Below are 15797 nucleotides of genomic sequence, written 5' to 3'. Positions count from 1 at the left end.
CGACCCAACCAACCTGTTGAAGGTCTCCCAGGGATGTGAGAGGGAAGTGGCACAAGTGAGAGGAGAAGTGAGCAAATTGCCAACAAAGGTTCGTCTAGTCAAGGCTATGGTTTTTCCTGTGGTCATGTATGGATGTGAGAGTTGGACTGTGAAGAAGGCTGAGTGCCGAAGAATTAATGCTTTTGAACTGTGGTGTTGGAGAAGACTCTTGAGAGTCCCTTGGACTGCAAGGAGATCCAACCAGTCCATTCTGAAGGAGATCAGCCCTGGGATTTCTTTGAAGGGAATGATGCTGAGGCTGAAGCTCCAGTACTTTGGTCACCTCATGCGAAGAGTTGACTCTTTGGAAAAGACTCTGATGCTGGGAGGGATGGGGGGCAGGAGGAGAAGGGGACGACAGAGGATGAGATGGCTGGATGGCATCACTAACTCGATGGACATGAGTCTGAGGGAACTCCGGGAGTTGGTGATGGACAGGGAGGCCTGGTGTGCTGCGATTCATGGGGTTGCAAAGAGTCGGACACGACTGAGCGACTGATCTGATCTGATCTGGGGGAATTTGACAGGGCTTTTGAGTAACAAGAGGCCCCATCTAAGTATCTGTCCCTTAGAAACCTAAGGCTCAAATACCAGGCTCACATCTTTGATCAGGTGGCACTAGTGGTAAAAAGCCTCCTCGCCAGTGAAGGAGATGTAAGAGATGTAAGAGACAACTGGTTCAGTCCCAGGAGGAAATGGCAACCCACTCCAGTATTTTTGCCTGGGAAATCCCATGGACAGAGGAGCCTGATGGGCTACAGTCCATGGAATTGAAAAGAGTCAGACACAACTGAGGGACTGAGCACACGCATCTTTGATCACTGCATGGTGAAAGAGTCCCCCCCGCCCCCCACCTTTTTTTTTCTTTTCTATTTTTCTCCCTTTATACCCAGATACACAGCACCAGAACATTTTTTTAACACTGATGCCATTTTCCTCCCCTCTGGTCCGGCTGATGAACAGCAAATTATAATCAGACAATTGGGAACTGACAAGCACAAAGCATGTATACATGACTTCTCTCTCCCCAGTGATTTGCTGTTTTTAGCAGCTAGAAGCTTGGCCCTTTAAGAAATACATTTCCCCTCCAAGGCAGCACCACTCTCCTTTCTGAATGACACAGTATCTCCTTTCCATTGGCTGTCTTTATGTCGAGTCATTCCCACCTCCTATTTCCTATCCATGTTGTCAATTCTCCATGGAATAAACATTAGGTTCTCAGATATATAGCAGCATAGTTTACAGTTCTAAGAAGAAGATAAAAAAATCTTTGTCTAAAGTGAAGTTCAACATGTACTTGTGCTAAAGTGTGGCAAATGTTCTGTTGGGCTCCATATTAAAGAAAAGAAAGAAAGAAAGAAAGTGAAATCGTTCAGTCCTGTCTGACTCTTTGCGACCCCATGGACTGTAGCCTACCAGGAATTTTCCAGGCAAGAATACTGGAGTGGGTTGCCATTTCCTTCTCCAGAGGATCTTGCCAACCCAGGGATCGAACCCGGGTCTCCTACATTGCAGGCAAACGCTTTACCATCCGAGCCACCCTTATTAGGCAAATACAAAAAGAGAGGGGGATGGACTCATTTTTTAATAAGACTTGAGAAATAGAGCTCACTCATTATGATTATATTTACTATTCATAATAAAAACTACCACTTTCCAAACTCTTACTCTTTGGCAGGAACTATGCTAAGTGTTTTACAGCGATTACCTCATCTAATCATCAAAATCATGGTACCTATGAAGGAGGTCCTATAATTATCTGTATGTGTTACATTAGGAAACAGAAACTTAGGGACTTAGAATAAGATGGTAAAGATGAAATATATAATGAATGAAAGAGCCAACATTCAAATCCAGACTGCTGCTGCTACTGCTGCTAAGTCGCTTCAGTCGTGTCCGACTCTGTGCAATCCCAGAGACGGCAGCCCACCAGGCTCCGCCGTCCCTGGGATTCTCCAGGCAAGAACACTGACTGGACTGTGTTGCCATTTCCTTCTCCAATGCAGGAAAGTGAAAAGTGAAAGTGAAGTCGCTCAGTCGTGTCCGACTCTTAGTGACTCCCTCGACTGCAGCCCACCAGGCTCCTCCGTCCATGGGATTTTCCAGGCAAGAGTACTGGAGTGGGGTGCTGTTGTCTTCTCCTCAAATCCAGACTACCTAACTCCAAAATATATATTATGCAGATAAACTCTATACAGATCTTCTCATTTCTCTTCATTCTACCTTATCACCCCAATCCATCCCCAAATGAAGTATTTTTCCTGGAAAACAGCAATGGGAATTGGGGCACTGTTAAGGCAGAGGTAGAGGAGGTCCTGCTCTGTAGCTGGACTGCCAACACCATGGTCTTATCTCTTGATGAGAAGTGGAGAGGAGATAATAAATCCATGTGTGTTGTTTGTCCTGGGCAGCTCCTTGCCTTCTTTAAGCATGGTCTTTGTGAGTTAGTTTTTGTTGTGTTTTTTTCCTTATACCACCAGGTCACTTTGCCCCTAAGTTAAAACATTCCATTTTGTATGCATTTGCCATTTGTTGACTTTCGTTTTCATTTTTTCCACTAGTATAGAGATCATTTACTTTAGGACCAACTAATTTAGGGTAGCCATTATTATCATCATTTTCCAGATGGGCTCAGACAGCATACATGCCAATCCCCAGGTGAAATTCAGTTCCAGCCAGAAAGGAATTAGAACTTCAACCTAGGAGTCCTGCCTCCAAAGGTGGCCCTATAAAGCAAGTATGAGTGAATGCTACACATTCAGCAGCCTCCTTGGTAATTTTCCCTGCCTTATAAGAAATATATCCAAAGCCACTTTGATAAATTCTCCCCACAAATCTGCTCTGATCCCTTAGTCTCCCATCTCGGTGAATGGCACCACCATTCAGGTGTACATGCCAGACACATGCATGTTTTCTCTCTCCTTCACTCACACTGCCATTGTCCTGCTGCTACTGCTAAGTCACTTCAGTCATGTCCGACTCTGTGTGACCCCATAGACGACAGCCCACCAGGCTCCCCCATCCCTGGGATTCTCCAGGCAAGAACACTGGAGTGGGTTGCCATTGCCTTCTCCAATGCATGAAAGTGAAAAGTGAAAGTAAAGTCGCTCATTCGTGCCCGACTCTTAGTGACCCCATGGACTGAAGCCTACCAGGCTCCTCCATCCATGGGATTTTCCAGGCAAGAGTACTGGAGTGGGGTGCCATTGCCATTGTCCTAGATCCACTCTATTATGAAGTCCTACCTGTTTAATGCCCAAAGCATCAAATTTGTCATCTTCTTTCTATATCTATCCAAACAACCACTCTGTCTCCTCTGCATTACTTTACTGGGGTTGTTCCCTTAGTTCTCTCCACCTTTTCTTCTCATCCCCTTTCACTTCATTCTCATACTGGTGCTGGTGAAGCCAGCACCATCTTTTCATAACATAAATTCAATCAGGCTTTAAATGTTATGCCATCCTTTGGATGAAAATACTTCGATGTCTTCCCAAGGTGCTTAGATAAATATCAAAGCCTTGAACATGGTTGACAAGGTTCAGTATGATCTGGTCCTTACTGTATTTCCCACTTCATCCCTTAATTCTGCACTGCAGTCCCACTGGCATTTCCCCATGTCCTCCAACACTGCATAGCCCTTCACAACAGCAGTTTCCTGTCTCTGGATCCGTCATAAATCTCCCGCCTCCCAAATAGTGTTAATATCTACACAGTCTTCAGACCTCGGCTCAGGTGCCACTTTCTCAGAGTCCATTTCCATGGCTTCTATCACATACTCTCACAAAACCACTGTAGCCTTTATCACTTATCACTGCTTCAATTTAACATTTATTCATGGCATTATTTGATCAATTTCTGTCTTCATTTCCAGGCAATACCTCTTTCCACTCAATCTTTCTGTACTTAGGCACTGTGCCTGGCACATGGCTGGCTCAGAATATATACTTGTTGAAAGCTGAATGCTTTCAACACATGCTTCCTTCCCACTTGCAGTCATACTTACCATTTGTCTGGATCTTTAGGCTGTAGATTTTCGTCTGAATGCCCTCTGGATACAGAGTGAAGCTACACTCATACTTCCCGGTGGTCGAGGAGGAAACATTCCTCAAGAACAGAGTCCACTCAAACACATTCCCAGGAGGTTCTCTGAAAGCCACCAGTGATCTACAGGCACTCTTGCTATCACAGTAGAAGCCATGTTGGGGATGATAAACTGCAAGCAAGTCCACCTTATCAGTGACCTTGGACCACTGCATCTGCACCAAGATGCCTTTCTTCTGTGTTTGGCAGGTCAGGTTGACATCAGAGCCAGGTGAAGCGTAAACGTGTTCTTCTGCACCAAATGTTTCTTCCACTACTCCTGAAAAGGAAGGGTGTGAGCCATCAGTTTGCATGATTCACAGAGAGGAATTCCTTGGTGAAAGACCTTGGTTACTCTGGTAAGCAACTGAGGGAGCAGCTGGAACTTTCTTTCCTGGCTGCCTTAGCATTTGGAGGGAACTTGTGCCAGATTCAGAGAGAGAAGCATAAAACTCAAACAGAAATGAGAAGACATTTGCTTAAAGACACTAGAAGAAGTTAGTAAAATTTGAATATCTCTTGGTCTATTGGTCTGTCCAAAACACAACTTAAGGTCTCTGAATACCTATGAAAAAAATTAAGCCTATTTGAAGATTGAAGCCCACTAGTAAATTTATTATGACAGCTATTCCTACAATGAATATAATTGGCTTTTTTGTTATGAGTTAATAGCACATAACACACAATAACACCAAATATTATTTTCTGAAGCTGAAAAGTAACTAATGAGCATATAACAATTTTAAAAAATACATGTTTACAGGTGGCTTTTACATATAGGTTATCTTGTTTAACCCTCCACACACATCAAAGCGTAATGCTGTTAACACTATTCATCAAAGAGGAAACTAAGGCACAGAGAGACTAAGTGATTTGCTTAAAGTCACACTTCAGTGAAAGAACATGAATTCAGTTGTCTAGGGTCTGCACTCTTTCTATAACCTTCAGGACCTTCAAACTCCCTTCCAAATTGGTTGAGAAGAATAAGAAATTTGACATTCAATATAAGAGAGTCAAAAGGGCCATCATCTCCCTATAGTTAGGATTTCTGAGGTAAAAAGGGGGAAAACGGTGGTAGAGGTTTCCACTAAAAACAAACCATTGAGCAGCATCATCTATAATCAACCCTGAGATACTAGACATGAAAGAAGATTCCCTCTCATCAGTTCTTTGACCAAATGGTACAAGACACTTCAGACATGTTAAGCCTTTGACATGCCTTTCATAGTAGGTCTCAGTTTTAGAATTAACATGGAATACTGTTTCAGGCATGATCTATTATTGTGACAAGTACCACTGAAGCTCACAAAGGAAAAAGATAAAAAGATGACAAGCAACTGAGAAAAAACCAGGCTCTCAAAGGTAAAAAGGGGACAAATGGGAATTACTACACTTTTATGGATGCAGAAGTTTGGGTAGGCAGAGGTTAGTGCAGTTTAATGTAGCTGCCTGTAAGCTCGGCTTTGCCTGATAATACACCTCTTATCCTATCTAAAGCATTATATTCCAATGTCTCCTTTGATTTAGAAATCCTCTTTAAAATCTTTGTAGCTATATCTGAAAAGCACAGTTAATTCTTAAGACACTCAGGCTCACAGTAATACCCTCATGTTAGGGAATGCAGAATGAACCTTTCTTCCTGCTATTTTAAACAGGCCCTTTAGGCGCTGGTCCCTGCTGTCACAAGGAGTCTACTTTGTCTTCCAGGTCCATACCTATACATGCCTCATTAAAATTCAGCATATGTTCAACTCCCAAAGATCTGAGTATTTGGAGGAGAAATGCTTGTTAAATCCAAAAGAGAAAGTATTTGAGAGAGAGAAAAAGTTGAGCAAGAAGCTCTGAGCCTTGATGGCATTGTGATTTTTTCTTTTTTTTTAAAGTGTTCCGGAGTTGTTCTGACAACCACTTGGAGAGCATTTCATTTTCAAGAAGCATAGTTTTCCAGTTACTCCAGAGACCCTCTTAGGAAGGAAATGGGTGAAAATGTCTCAGAGCAGTGGCACAAACCACCCATTCCTTTCTTGTTTTTAGTGCTCATTTGTAATCATTTCTAGATCCTTACATCTCTCTGAGAGCTGCCACTTAAATACATAACTGAAAACTTTAGTAACAATCTGCCTTTGGTGATCAATTCCAGCAGTAGTCACAAGGCATTTTCAATGACCAGAGGCCCCGTTCCCTCCCTAAAGCAGCCAGTGTGACAAGAAAGGACAACCAGAAGCCTTACCCCTGACCAAATGCATCTGGATGATGGAATAGACAGCACAGTATGTCCATTTTTTCTCCATTGTCTCCTGAAGGCCTCACACCAGCATTTTCATAATGATCACGGAAGTCAATAGACACCTTTAACTAAGAAAACTCCAGACACCCTATTCGTGCTGAAAAACCCCACACCCACCACACGCCTGTGTCTGTTTATCACTTGGCAAGACCCCAGGAAATGAGACGTCAACAGGAAAGTAATGTGGTTCACAGCTAAGTATAACCTTCAACAGAACAATGTTGAAATTGTTCTCTGAAGTCTTGTGCATCACCTTCGTTAAAAGCATTTTCAGTATCCAAAGATTCTCTCCTTCAGGATCTCTGTGTCAGTCAAACTGCTTCTAAAATCCAAACAAAGGAAATCATGCAGAGCAGTTCATAATGTGCTTTTCATGCATTTCTTTGCAAGAGCACAAAGTCGTTTAACAAATGTGAGCTCACCGTCTTTCATAATAGTCTTTCTATTCAATTTTAAAATATGTTTTCTTTCCAGAATTACTTCAGGGTGAAAGGACAAAGAATTAACACATTTAATTTTAATAAAATCTGAAAAGTAACAGAGGTCAGCTCCTGCTAGGAAACGGAATTTTAACATCTCCTTTCTTTCAGGGAAACCCACATTCCCTGAAGGTGGAGAAGTGAAGGCTCCTTTTCCACTCCATCCAGGATAGGCTGGTGGTCAGGGAGGAAAGTCTCCCACCATGAGGGCAGGAGGTCTGCTTTGATGATGACAGAAAAGCATGTCTGTGCTTCAGCAAACACCATACAGAAACAGAGAAAAAAAATCAGAATCCAAAGGCCGAGTATCTCCCACCTCAACTGGCTCCCAGGCCTGTTAACATCCACCCACTAACTTCCATTTACAGAGGACAGAGACTAGATTTCAGGGAAATGACTCCTTGGTAAAGACGTGTGGTTTTTCACAGAAGGACATGATGACTGTTCCCTGCCAGATACAACTGTACTGGGTTTCTAGCTTGGGGTAAAATAGGATGTCTTTACCTTCCAACATTAAGAAATGTTAGGCTGGAATTACAGAATGAGTTTAATGAACCTAGAATAAAAATTATACCATCTTATAAACAATTGGTGAAATATTCTGTGACCCTAATCTGATTACTGAAATGTAGGAAACACCCAGCAAGCCTAAAGACAAATGAGGAGGCTGAGTTGTGTTCTTAATGGTTTCTCTTTTGAGGTCAGGCGGAGATAATTCTGACTAGGTTGTCATCAAGTATCCTATTATTATGCATGTACTGATCTGTCCCATGCAAGGATTTAGGGGGATATGGATGATGCTAAGATATAGAGCATCACTCCTGCCATTCAGGAGATTTTAGAATTACCTGGGAGAAGAGATTTTTCACATGATGAAATAGGGCTACTGTCTTCCTGGACGTCCAGGCTACCCCCTACAGCACCACTACAAACATTTGCTATGACGACTGTCATACTTACTCATTACTACTCAGCTAATGATGTTTCCTGCAAAGGCCAGACAACAGAGTTACTGATTTCCTAGTCCAGGACTCCCAGACTTCTATTCTTACTCCCCACTCTCAACTCATCAGTAAGTCTCAGGTCCCTGGAGTTGTTGGGTCAGGTGGGGCTGACAGGTATTTTCAGGGAGGGATAGGGAGTTAAAAGTCTTTGAATGAAAGGCAGGAAGAAATATAACTGATCTTGATGCCTTCATCTCTGCCCTTTTTCTCCTAGAAATTCCAGTAAATCACAGTGATGGAGTATAGTAGCAAAAACAGAAAATACAGTACGAAGACCCTGATCTATAGGGTAGTGTCCCTATTAAACTGAGACGCATTACAAGCCTGGGGAGGGATTTCAGCTACCTGCTCTACTTTTCATATTAAGAGAAATCTACCTAACTGGATGCCAATAAGAATCTAAATTTATTGAATTCTCTAAGAAAAATATCCTCCCCTTAATGTTTCTAGAGGTCTCCTATCTCTTAATGTTGTAAAGTGAAGCAACTCTTTAAAAAAAAAATCCCTCAGATTCAGAAAAAGGGAAATTCTCATTTATTTTCCAGAGCTACACACTCACTGTTAATGAAATATTTGCCTCTCATTGGGGTTGGGATGCCCAGGGTTCCCATATAGTGGCTACCGGGAAAAGCTCCCTCCTGGGTGTTGTTTTATACTTCTGTGGCCCAGAGTCAACAGATTGGACAGGTTTTCCTTTAAGACTCAATCAGGCTCTAAGAGAAGAAAAATTTTGGATGCCCACAGAACATGAACTGTGCACGCCTGGCATCCGGCAGTTGCCAGCCCTGCATCAGCCCCTCTGTGGCTGTTTGCATGCAGCAGGTGGCAGCAACACCCCGCAGACCAACACTGCTAGCCCGGTGCTGGGAATTGCCCCCACCCTGCTTTTCAATCCCAGGAATATTTTCTAAAGGCCCTTTCAGCATAAGGATAGGCATTCTCTCCACTTAAAAATAACTCTTCTGTGAAGTCATGTCAATCTCTTCTATTATCGTCCCTGCTCACAAATCCCCACTGCAGTGTTTCTTCTGCTTTAGATTTGGGTCTGCTGCATATACCAAGAAAACAGAAGCAGCCAGTTTTACACACAAAAGGAAATCTTGAACTTCTTGAACTTCAGAGGCAAATTCAATTATTGACAGAGAGAAGTGGGGGCACCCATTATTTCTGCTAGAGGCAAGCCATAATTGTGTGTTTTGGACAAAGTTTTTAACTGCTTCATCTAAACATTAACCCTCAACAAGATAAGGACATTTTCAGAAATAGGAACTGAGCAAAAGATAATCTTCCTCTTGTGGTTTTCACTGAGGTTAACTCAAAATATGACTGATTAGTCTTAGATTTCACCCTTTAACTACTTACATAAAAAAACAGGAATGTGCAGTTTCTTTACCCAAATGCTTAGAACACAGTCTAGTTAATGCTTCAGTCCATCAAAAAAACATATATTTAGTGCCAACTCTTAAGGGATTACTACTGAAGAGGCATAGTTCTAGGTGATTTTAAAATACAGATGATAAAATGCTGCCCACGTCTTTCAGACAACTAATCATTTTGCTGGGGAGAAAACTTCCACACTCACCAAAGAAGTCAAGTAACATAAAGCACAGAAGTGAATGAGTAGGTGGCACAGGTCTTTAGAAAAGGGAGTGATCTCTTAGAGATCAGTGGGCTAGGAACATATCAAGTGTGAATCTTAACTTGGCTTTATATTGTAGAAGTGAATCTGGGGGAAAGCATGAGGTAAGTCATTCCATAGAGAGAAAACAGGAAGAGCCAACACTTGGGAGTATTGAATTTCAAGGTCAATGCAATGAGTTAGCTGTTATCATGAAGCAAAGGCTTTCTTGGGGGTGTTGAAGCAAAGTCATACTAGGATGAGTTTTAAGTTCTGGAGAGCTTTGAATTCTAGGTTATAGATTTTTTCCTTCATGTCAGAGAGAGTTACTGGATCTTCAACAAAAGAGTATTGTACTTAAGAGTAGCATTTTAGTAGGATAAATCAAGTGAATTAGTAGGTAGACATGTGTAGACTGAAAAAAGAAGGCAAAAAAAAAAAAAAAAAGGCAGGAGATCTCTTAGGAATTTTGTACTTCCGTAGGCACCTCAGGATGAGAGCTTTCCTCGCAGTTGACTTACTACCGTGTGATGGGGGTGTGGACATTACAAAGAAAGAGGAGGTAAGGCTTGGTATCCAATTGCACATGGAATAAAATCTCCTCTGAATTTTCATGCACCCGAATACAAGGAAAGAAAAACCACCTACAGTTGGATTCCTGCTGGAAGAATGGGTCCTACTCCCTTGCCCTCCCCAGGAGTAATCATCAAGGGATCACTGGACTTCCAACTGGAAGTGAACCAATTAGGTACAGGTAGTGGCCCTGCCTCCATGAGAATGAAGGTCCTCCTTTTGGTTTTCACTCAAATTTTTTGAATCTTGAGAATTATCATCTAATAGAGGAGAAAGAATTTCATGAGACTTTTCACACAACAATCTGTTTTATCACCATCATTTCTATCATGCTCAATCCATCTGTTGAGGACTAGTTTTAATGTAATCCGTTTTTCCAATGACAACTGCTCATTATAAGAAAACACTTTAAAAGGATAAAAATAAATAAATAAAAATCAGTTGGCATTCTAAGCACCCAAAGACAAACTGAAGTACTTATATTTTGTCTTATATTCTTCTAGACAATCACATAAATATGTATATATTAAGAAAATGGGTGCTCTCTATGCACTTTACTACATGCACTCTAACCTGTGCTTTTTTTACATCATACTATATTGCAGACACAGATATATGTTATACAACAAAAATAAACTTATTCTTTTTAAAATAGTTGCATAATATATTATTCTACAGAAGTCCAGAAACTGTTTTTAAGTAAAAATTAAAATATTTTTCATTTTGAGAAACAGAATTACAAAGTTCAGTTGAATTATTATAATAACTAATCTTTGGATATTTCTTTTCAGTGGCAAGTTGAAATAAAGAGAGGGAGAGAGAATGAGAGAGAGAGAGAGAGATGGTTCCTGATTTTTCCAAACCCCTGGGAAGCTAATGATTCAATAACTCAATAATTTTGACTTTCGTAGAAGTTGGCATAAACAGAATTAGAAGAAATATTTTAAATTCTACATTCTATCTGGTTTCAAAGCAATGAAATTTATTTCAAATGTCTCTTCACATTCAATGGAGAAATTTTAAAACACCTTGAAAAATTGAGAAGTGTTCAATTGATCTTAAAGCGTAAAAAAAAAAAGCGTGAAACAAAATCACACACCCTGATCCTTTTGTTGTTGTTGTTCGGGCACTCAGTAATGTCCGACTCTTTGCAAGCCCGTGCCCGCAGCATGCTAGGCTTCCCTGTCCTTCACCATCTCTTGGAGTTTGCTCAAACTCATGTCCATTGAGTCGGTGATGCCATCCAATCATCTCATCCTCTGTTGTCCCCTTCTCCTCTTGCCTTCAATCTTTTCCAGCATCAGGGTCTTTTTCAATGAGTCAGCTCTTGTAGACTGCTACAAACAAACTCTTAGCCACATTATCTTTTTACAAGCTACAGATTCACATAGAGATACTGTGCTACTACACTCTGTAAAAACAATAGACTAGGGAAAGTCTGCCAAGCACTGGATCTGACTTTTGTCAGTAATTCCCCTTTTCTTTTTCCCCAATAATTTGCTTTAAATGAAGCTCTAAGTTTGAGAGTAAGTGAGAAAGGTAAAGAGAGAAAAAGAGACCATGTCAGTTTTCTTTTTCTTCTTTCTTTCTTCCTTCCTTCTCTCTTTCTTGTAGTGAACCTAATGCAAAGTTAATTAAATAATGCTATAAGGAAATAGGAGATGTGATTAATAGATTTCTAGGGTAACTGAGAGCTAAACCAATTTTTTTTTTTTTTCCCCTGGAGGAGGAAGGATTGTAAGGAGGAGAGGAAATGGTCAGAGAGAAAGTCCTCATTGCTGAACATCTTTTTAAAAGGTATTTCTTCTCATTTCTGGATCAATAAAAACCTTGTAATGAATATTATTTCATTTTATTTGGTGACTCAGGTTCTTACAGAGACCAGGAATATTGTTTTAAACCTCAGACCCCAGAGTGGAACAAAAGAACATAGAGGATAGTTGTGAATAAACATACTCCCTACTTCCAGAAAACTCTAACTTTTCAAAGATTTGTCTTTTGTGGAAGGGTCAAAAATAGAGGCACAAATGTGTTTGCACACAAAACATGAATATTTTCTGATAAGATCTAGAGAATGTTGGAGCTAGAAGCAATTGTATGATTATCTGGTATAGACAGAACACTTCATCTTACAGATAAAAAAATTGAGGCACAAAAGATAAGATTGTCTTGCCCAAGGTCAAAGATTTTTTTATAAAGAATTCTATACTACTTGCTATTCTGAGTTGCTTCAGTTGTGTCTGATTCTTTATGACCCTATGAACTGTAGCCTGCCAGCCTCCTCTGTCCATGGGATTCTTCAGGCAAGAATACTGGAGTGGGTTGCTATTTCCTCCTGCAGGGGATCTTTCCAACCCAGGGATCACACCTGCATCTCTTAGGTCTGGTGCATTGGTAGGCAGGTTCTTTACCACTAGCGCTACCTGGGTCTTATCTCAACACTATTAAAAAATTCAGTTTTATGTTTTCAATAGTTGAAAATAACCATTCTTCAAGTTAACATGCAAATTGCCTTCAGTATCTTGACAATGAAGCAATAATCTAGAAAACATAGGTTTTTAAAAAATTCCTATGACATTTTTCTCTACTAACCTGCACTTGTATGTTACAGAGGAAACAACAGTGAGTGATTTATATGTATAGATTTGTATATGTACAGGTATATTTATATAGTCATACTCAACATATGTAAACACATGTATATATACTTGTTGAAAAATTTCTGTTTGTGCATTTGCTTGCTTGCTTTTCAAGTTAATTTCCTGGAGGAATTCTGACTATTTCTTTGGGTGAAACCAGGCATGCTATATTTTAATGGAAGTTATTGAATTAACCTCACCCGGGTGTTTATAACTCAGCATCAGTTTTATCCTATTTTCACTGTTCTTTAGTCATTTATCCTTTTTCCCCTCTGGTTTTGCTCAGAGAAGGCATCATAGGTCTCTTATTTACAATTCCAAGCAATTCTTTTTCTCTTTTCTGTCTCCCCTTTATCCCCAGTACCCACAATTAGAGCTGAGTGGGGAACCCAGCACCTGGCTGGGAAGGCACATCTCTGGGAGCATGAGATGTTGGTGTAAACAAAACGACAAAGAAAATGCTGTGTGTGGAGAGTCCTCCGTAACAAGCTGAAAATCCTCAAGGCCTTTTTTTTTTTTCCCTAAAACAAAATCATGTTTTGTCACTTTTGAGAATGTTAGAAAACCTTCTTTCCCCTTAAAAGAGAATCATGGCTCATTGCTTCTGAGAAAGTTAGAGTCTACTTGGAATTAGAAGTATTTGTATCAATTTCACACTGTAAGCACAGTTATAGAACCAAGAAACCTCAGAAGAATCAGCTCCCTTATTTTAAAAATAAGGACTCTGGTGTCCAGGGAAGGGAAATGATGAACCTGAGGTCACAAGAGTTATTTATACTGTAAATATTGAACTCAAGGGTTTGGCTTTACCTTGGGCTACTTTATTTTCTCCACAGAAGGAAGGATCAATCATATGACAGATGTTGCTATGTATGAGGCCAGGAGTGAAGGACAACAGAAGCAGGCTGAAATGTGGGTGCTGGGTTGTCAACCAAACTCAGCCCCCAACAAAGCAATTCACCCCCTGCCATATCAGCCTCACAGCACACATATCTCAGATGTGTGCCTTTGTGATGGACAACTGCTCAGAGACTCCAAGAGATACTTGAGAGAGGTGCAGACCTCAACTGTCAGCTCTGTGAATGTCCAAGCGCCTTTCCGCATATACCCTAGGTCAGACACACAGCAGCTCACCAAGGCTCCCCCCCACCAACTCCACACTCCCTCTCTCACCACAGTCCTGCCCACTCTTTCCTTTCTGTCTCTCAGGCTCTCCATGTTTGCTGAGCCCCAAGGTGTTTGTATTTGCCATTTTCTCTGCTTTGAACACCCTTCCACGAGATCCTTCAGTTCAGTTCAGTTCAGTCGCTCAGTCGTGTCCGACTCTTTGCGACCCCATGAATCGCAGCATGCCAGGCCTCCCTGTCCATCACCAACTCCCGGAGTTCACTCAGACTCACGGCCATTGAGTCAGTGATGCCATCCAGCCATCTCATCCTCTGTCGTCCCCTTCTCCTCCTGCCCCTAATCCCTCCTAGCATCAGTCTTTTCCAATGAGTCAACTTTTCTCATGAGGTGGCCAAAGTACTGGAGTTTCAGCTTTAGCATCATTCCTTCCAAAGAACACCCAGGTCTGATCTCCTTCAGAATGGACTGGTTGGATCTCCTTGCAGTCCGAGGGACTCTCAAGAGTCTTCTCCAATTTCTGGGGCTGTTCAAGTGCCCTTTCCTCCATGAGGCCTTTTCTGACCTCTGTGACTAAGCCTCCCCCACCTCCTCCCACCGTGGGTCTCTGCCACACCAAAAGCTGTATTTCCTTTGTCATGCCCATCACTGTAAGTTAAGTTTCTGACTTTCTTATTGGTATAATACACCATCACTTTGCATTAGTATGTGTAAGCTCTGTGAGTACAGGGAATCTGTGCCTTGTCAAACATCCTTTCTCTCCACCTTTGACCTCCAGCTGTTGTGGAGGCAACCAGCAGCTACCATCTGCAGCCTGAAGGCACCCTTCCCCAGCTTCTCTGAACACCTCTTACTTTCTGACTTGGGCATCTCTTGGGAAGAGATACAGGGTCTCATCCCCTCTGACACATGCACAATGTTGAAAGTACAGGGAGTTAATGCCCCAAGGCAGGGGGTCGGGGGACATGACCAGGGGGAGCAGGAGCTGCTGCATAAATCCCTCCTCTTTTGACGCTCATTTGGGTGATTTTCACATGAAAATGTTCTTCCCGACTCTTCAGAAGGCACCCAGAGGGACGCAGACACATTTGTCCACCATGTCAGTTGTTTAATAATACACCCTTGAACTGCCTTTTCCTTCTTCTTTATGATATTTTTTTCAGTCCCCAATTCCTGTTCCAGAGAATATCATCCTCAAGTAACTAAGAAGGCCCAAATCTCAGTTGTGCTTTTGGAGACAGTCTGTCTCCCTACTCCCTGCTCTTTCTCCAGCCCCCATGGAAACTATATGAATGCTTCTAGGTAGGTGAAACTCTCTTGACTAAGAAACATCATTTCCCATCAATGAGGACAATATTGCATATTCATCTTACAACGTGCAGAAATCTGAAATAAGCTAGTAAAGGTGTCCTAAAAATAAGATACAGCCTTCACTTTGATTAGCATCTCATCAAATATTGGGCTCCAGCTCTGTCCGGCACTAGGACTGATCTACAGAACAAAGATATAGGACCTTTTCTCTTCCCTGATGTGTCTTCAGCATTACCAAGGAGAGGGGTGACTACTGTAAGGACCCCCACCAGATCTACCACGAGTTATGACCTTTATTTCTGCTTTATTGACTATGCCAAAGCCTTTGACTGTGTGGATCACAATAAACTGTGGAAAATTCTGAAAGAGATGGGAATACCAGACTACCTGACCTGCCTCTTGAGAAACCTATATGCAGGTCAGGAAGCAACAGTTAGAACTGGACATGGAACAACAGACTGGTTCCAAATAGGAAAAGGAGTACGTCAAGGCTGTATACTGTCACCCTGCTTATTTAACTTATATGCAGAGTATATCATGAGAAACGCTGGGCTAGAAGAAGCACAAGCTGGAATCAAGATTGCCAGGAGAAATATCAATAACCTCAGATATGCAAATGATACCACCCTTATGGCAGAAAGT

At 41.5% G+C, this 15797-nt stretch overlaps 1 protein-coding gene across 5 annotated transcripts in view; it reads right to left on the bottom strand.

Moving 5' to 3' along the window:
• CD96 (CD96 molecule) overlaps positions 1-6506 on the bottom strand; it is a 100201-nt gene extending 93695 nt beyond the window's left edge. For all 5 annotated transcript variants that reach the window (XM_006073963.4, XM_006073964.4, XM_045165459.1 and 2 more), the window contains exons 1-2: positions 6350-6506; positions 4043-4399 (exon numbers count right to left, since the gene is read on the bottom strand). In XM_006073963.4, the coding sequence (XP_006074025.3) occupies positions 4043-4399; positions 6350-6410 (418 nt within the window). In that variant the 5' untranslated portion in view covers positions 6411-6506. The remainder of the gene's footprint in view (positions 1-4042; positions 4400-6349) is intronic.
• Positions 6507-15797: the final 9291 nt, after the last annotated feature.

The sequence above is a fragment of the Bubalus bubalis genome, chromosome 1 (assembly GCF_019923935.1).
Source record: "Bubalus bubalis isolate 160015118507 breed Murrah chromosome 1, NDDB_SH_1, whole genome shotgun sequence".
NCBI lineage: Eukaryota > Metazoa > Chordata > Mammalia > Artiodactyla > Bovidae > Bubalus > Bubalus bubalis.
Note: the sequence above shows the minus strand (reverse complement) of the source record. Positions and strands in the feature narration are given on the sequence as shown.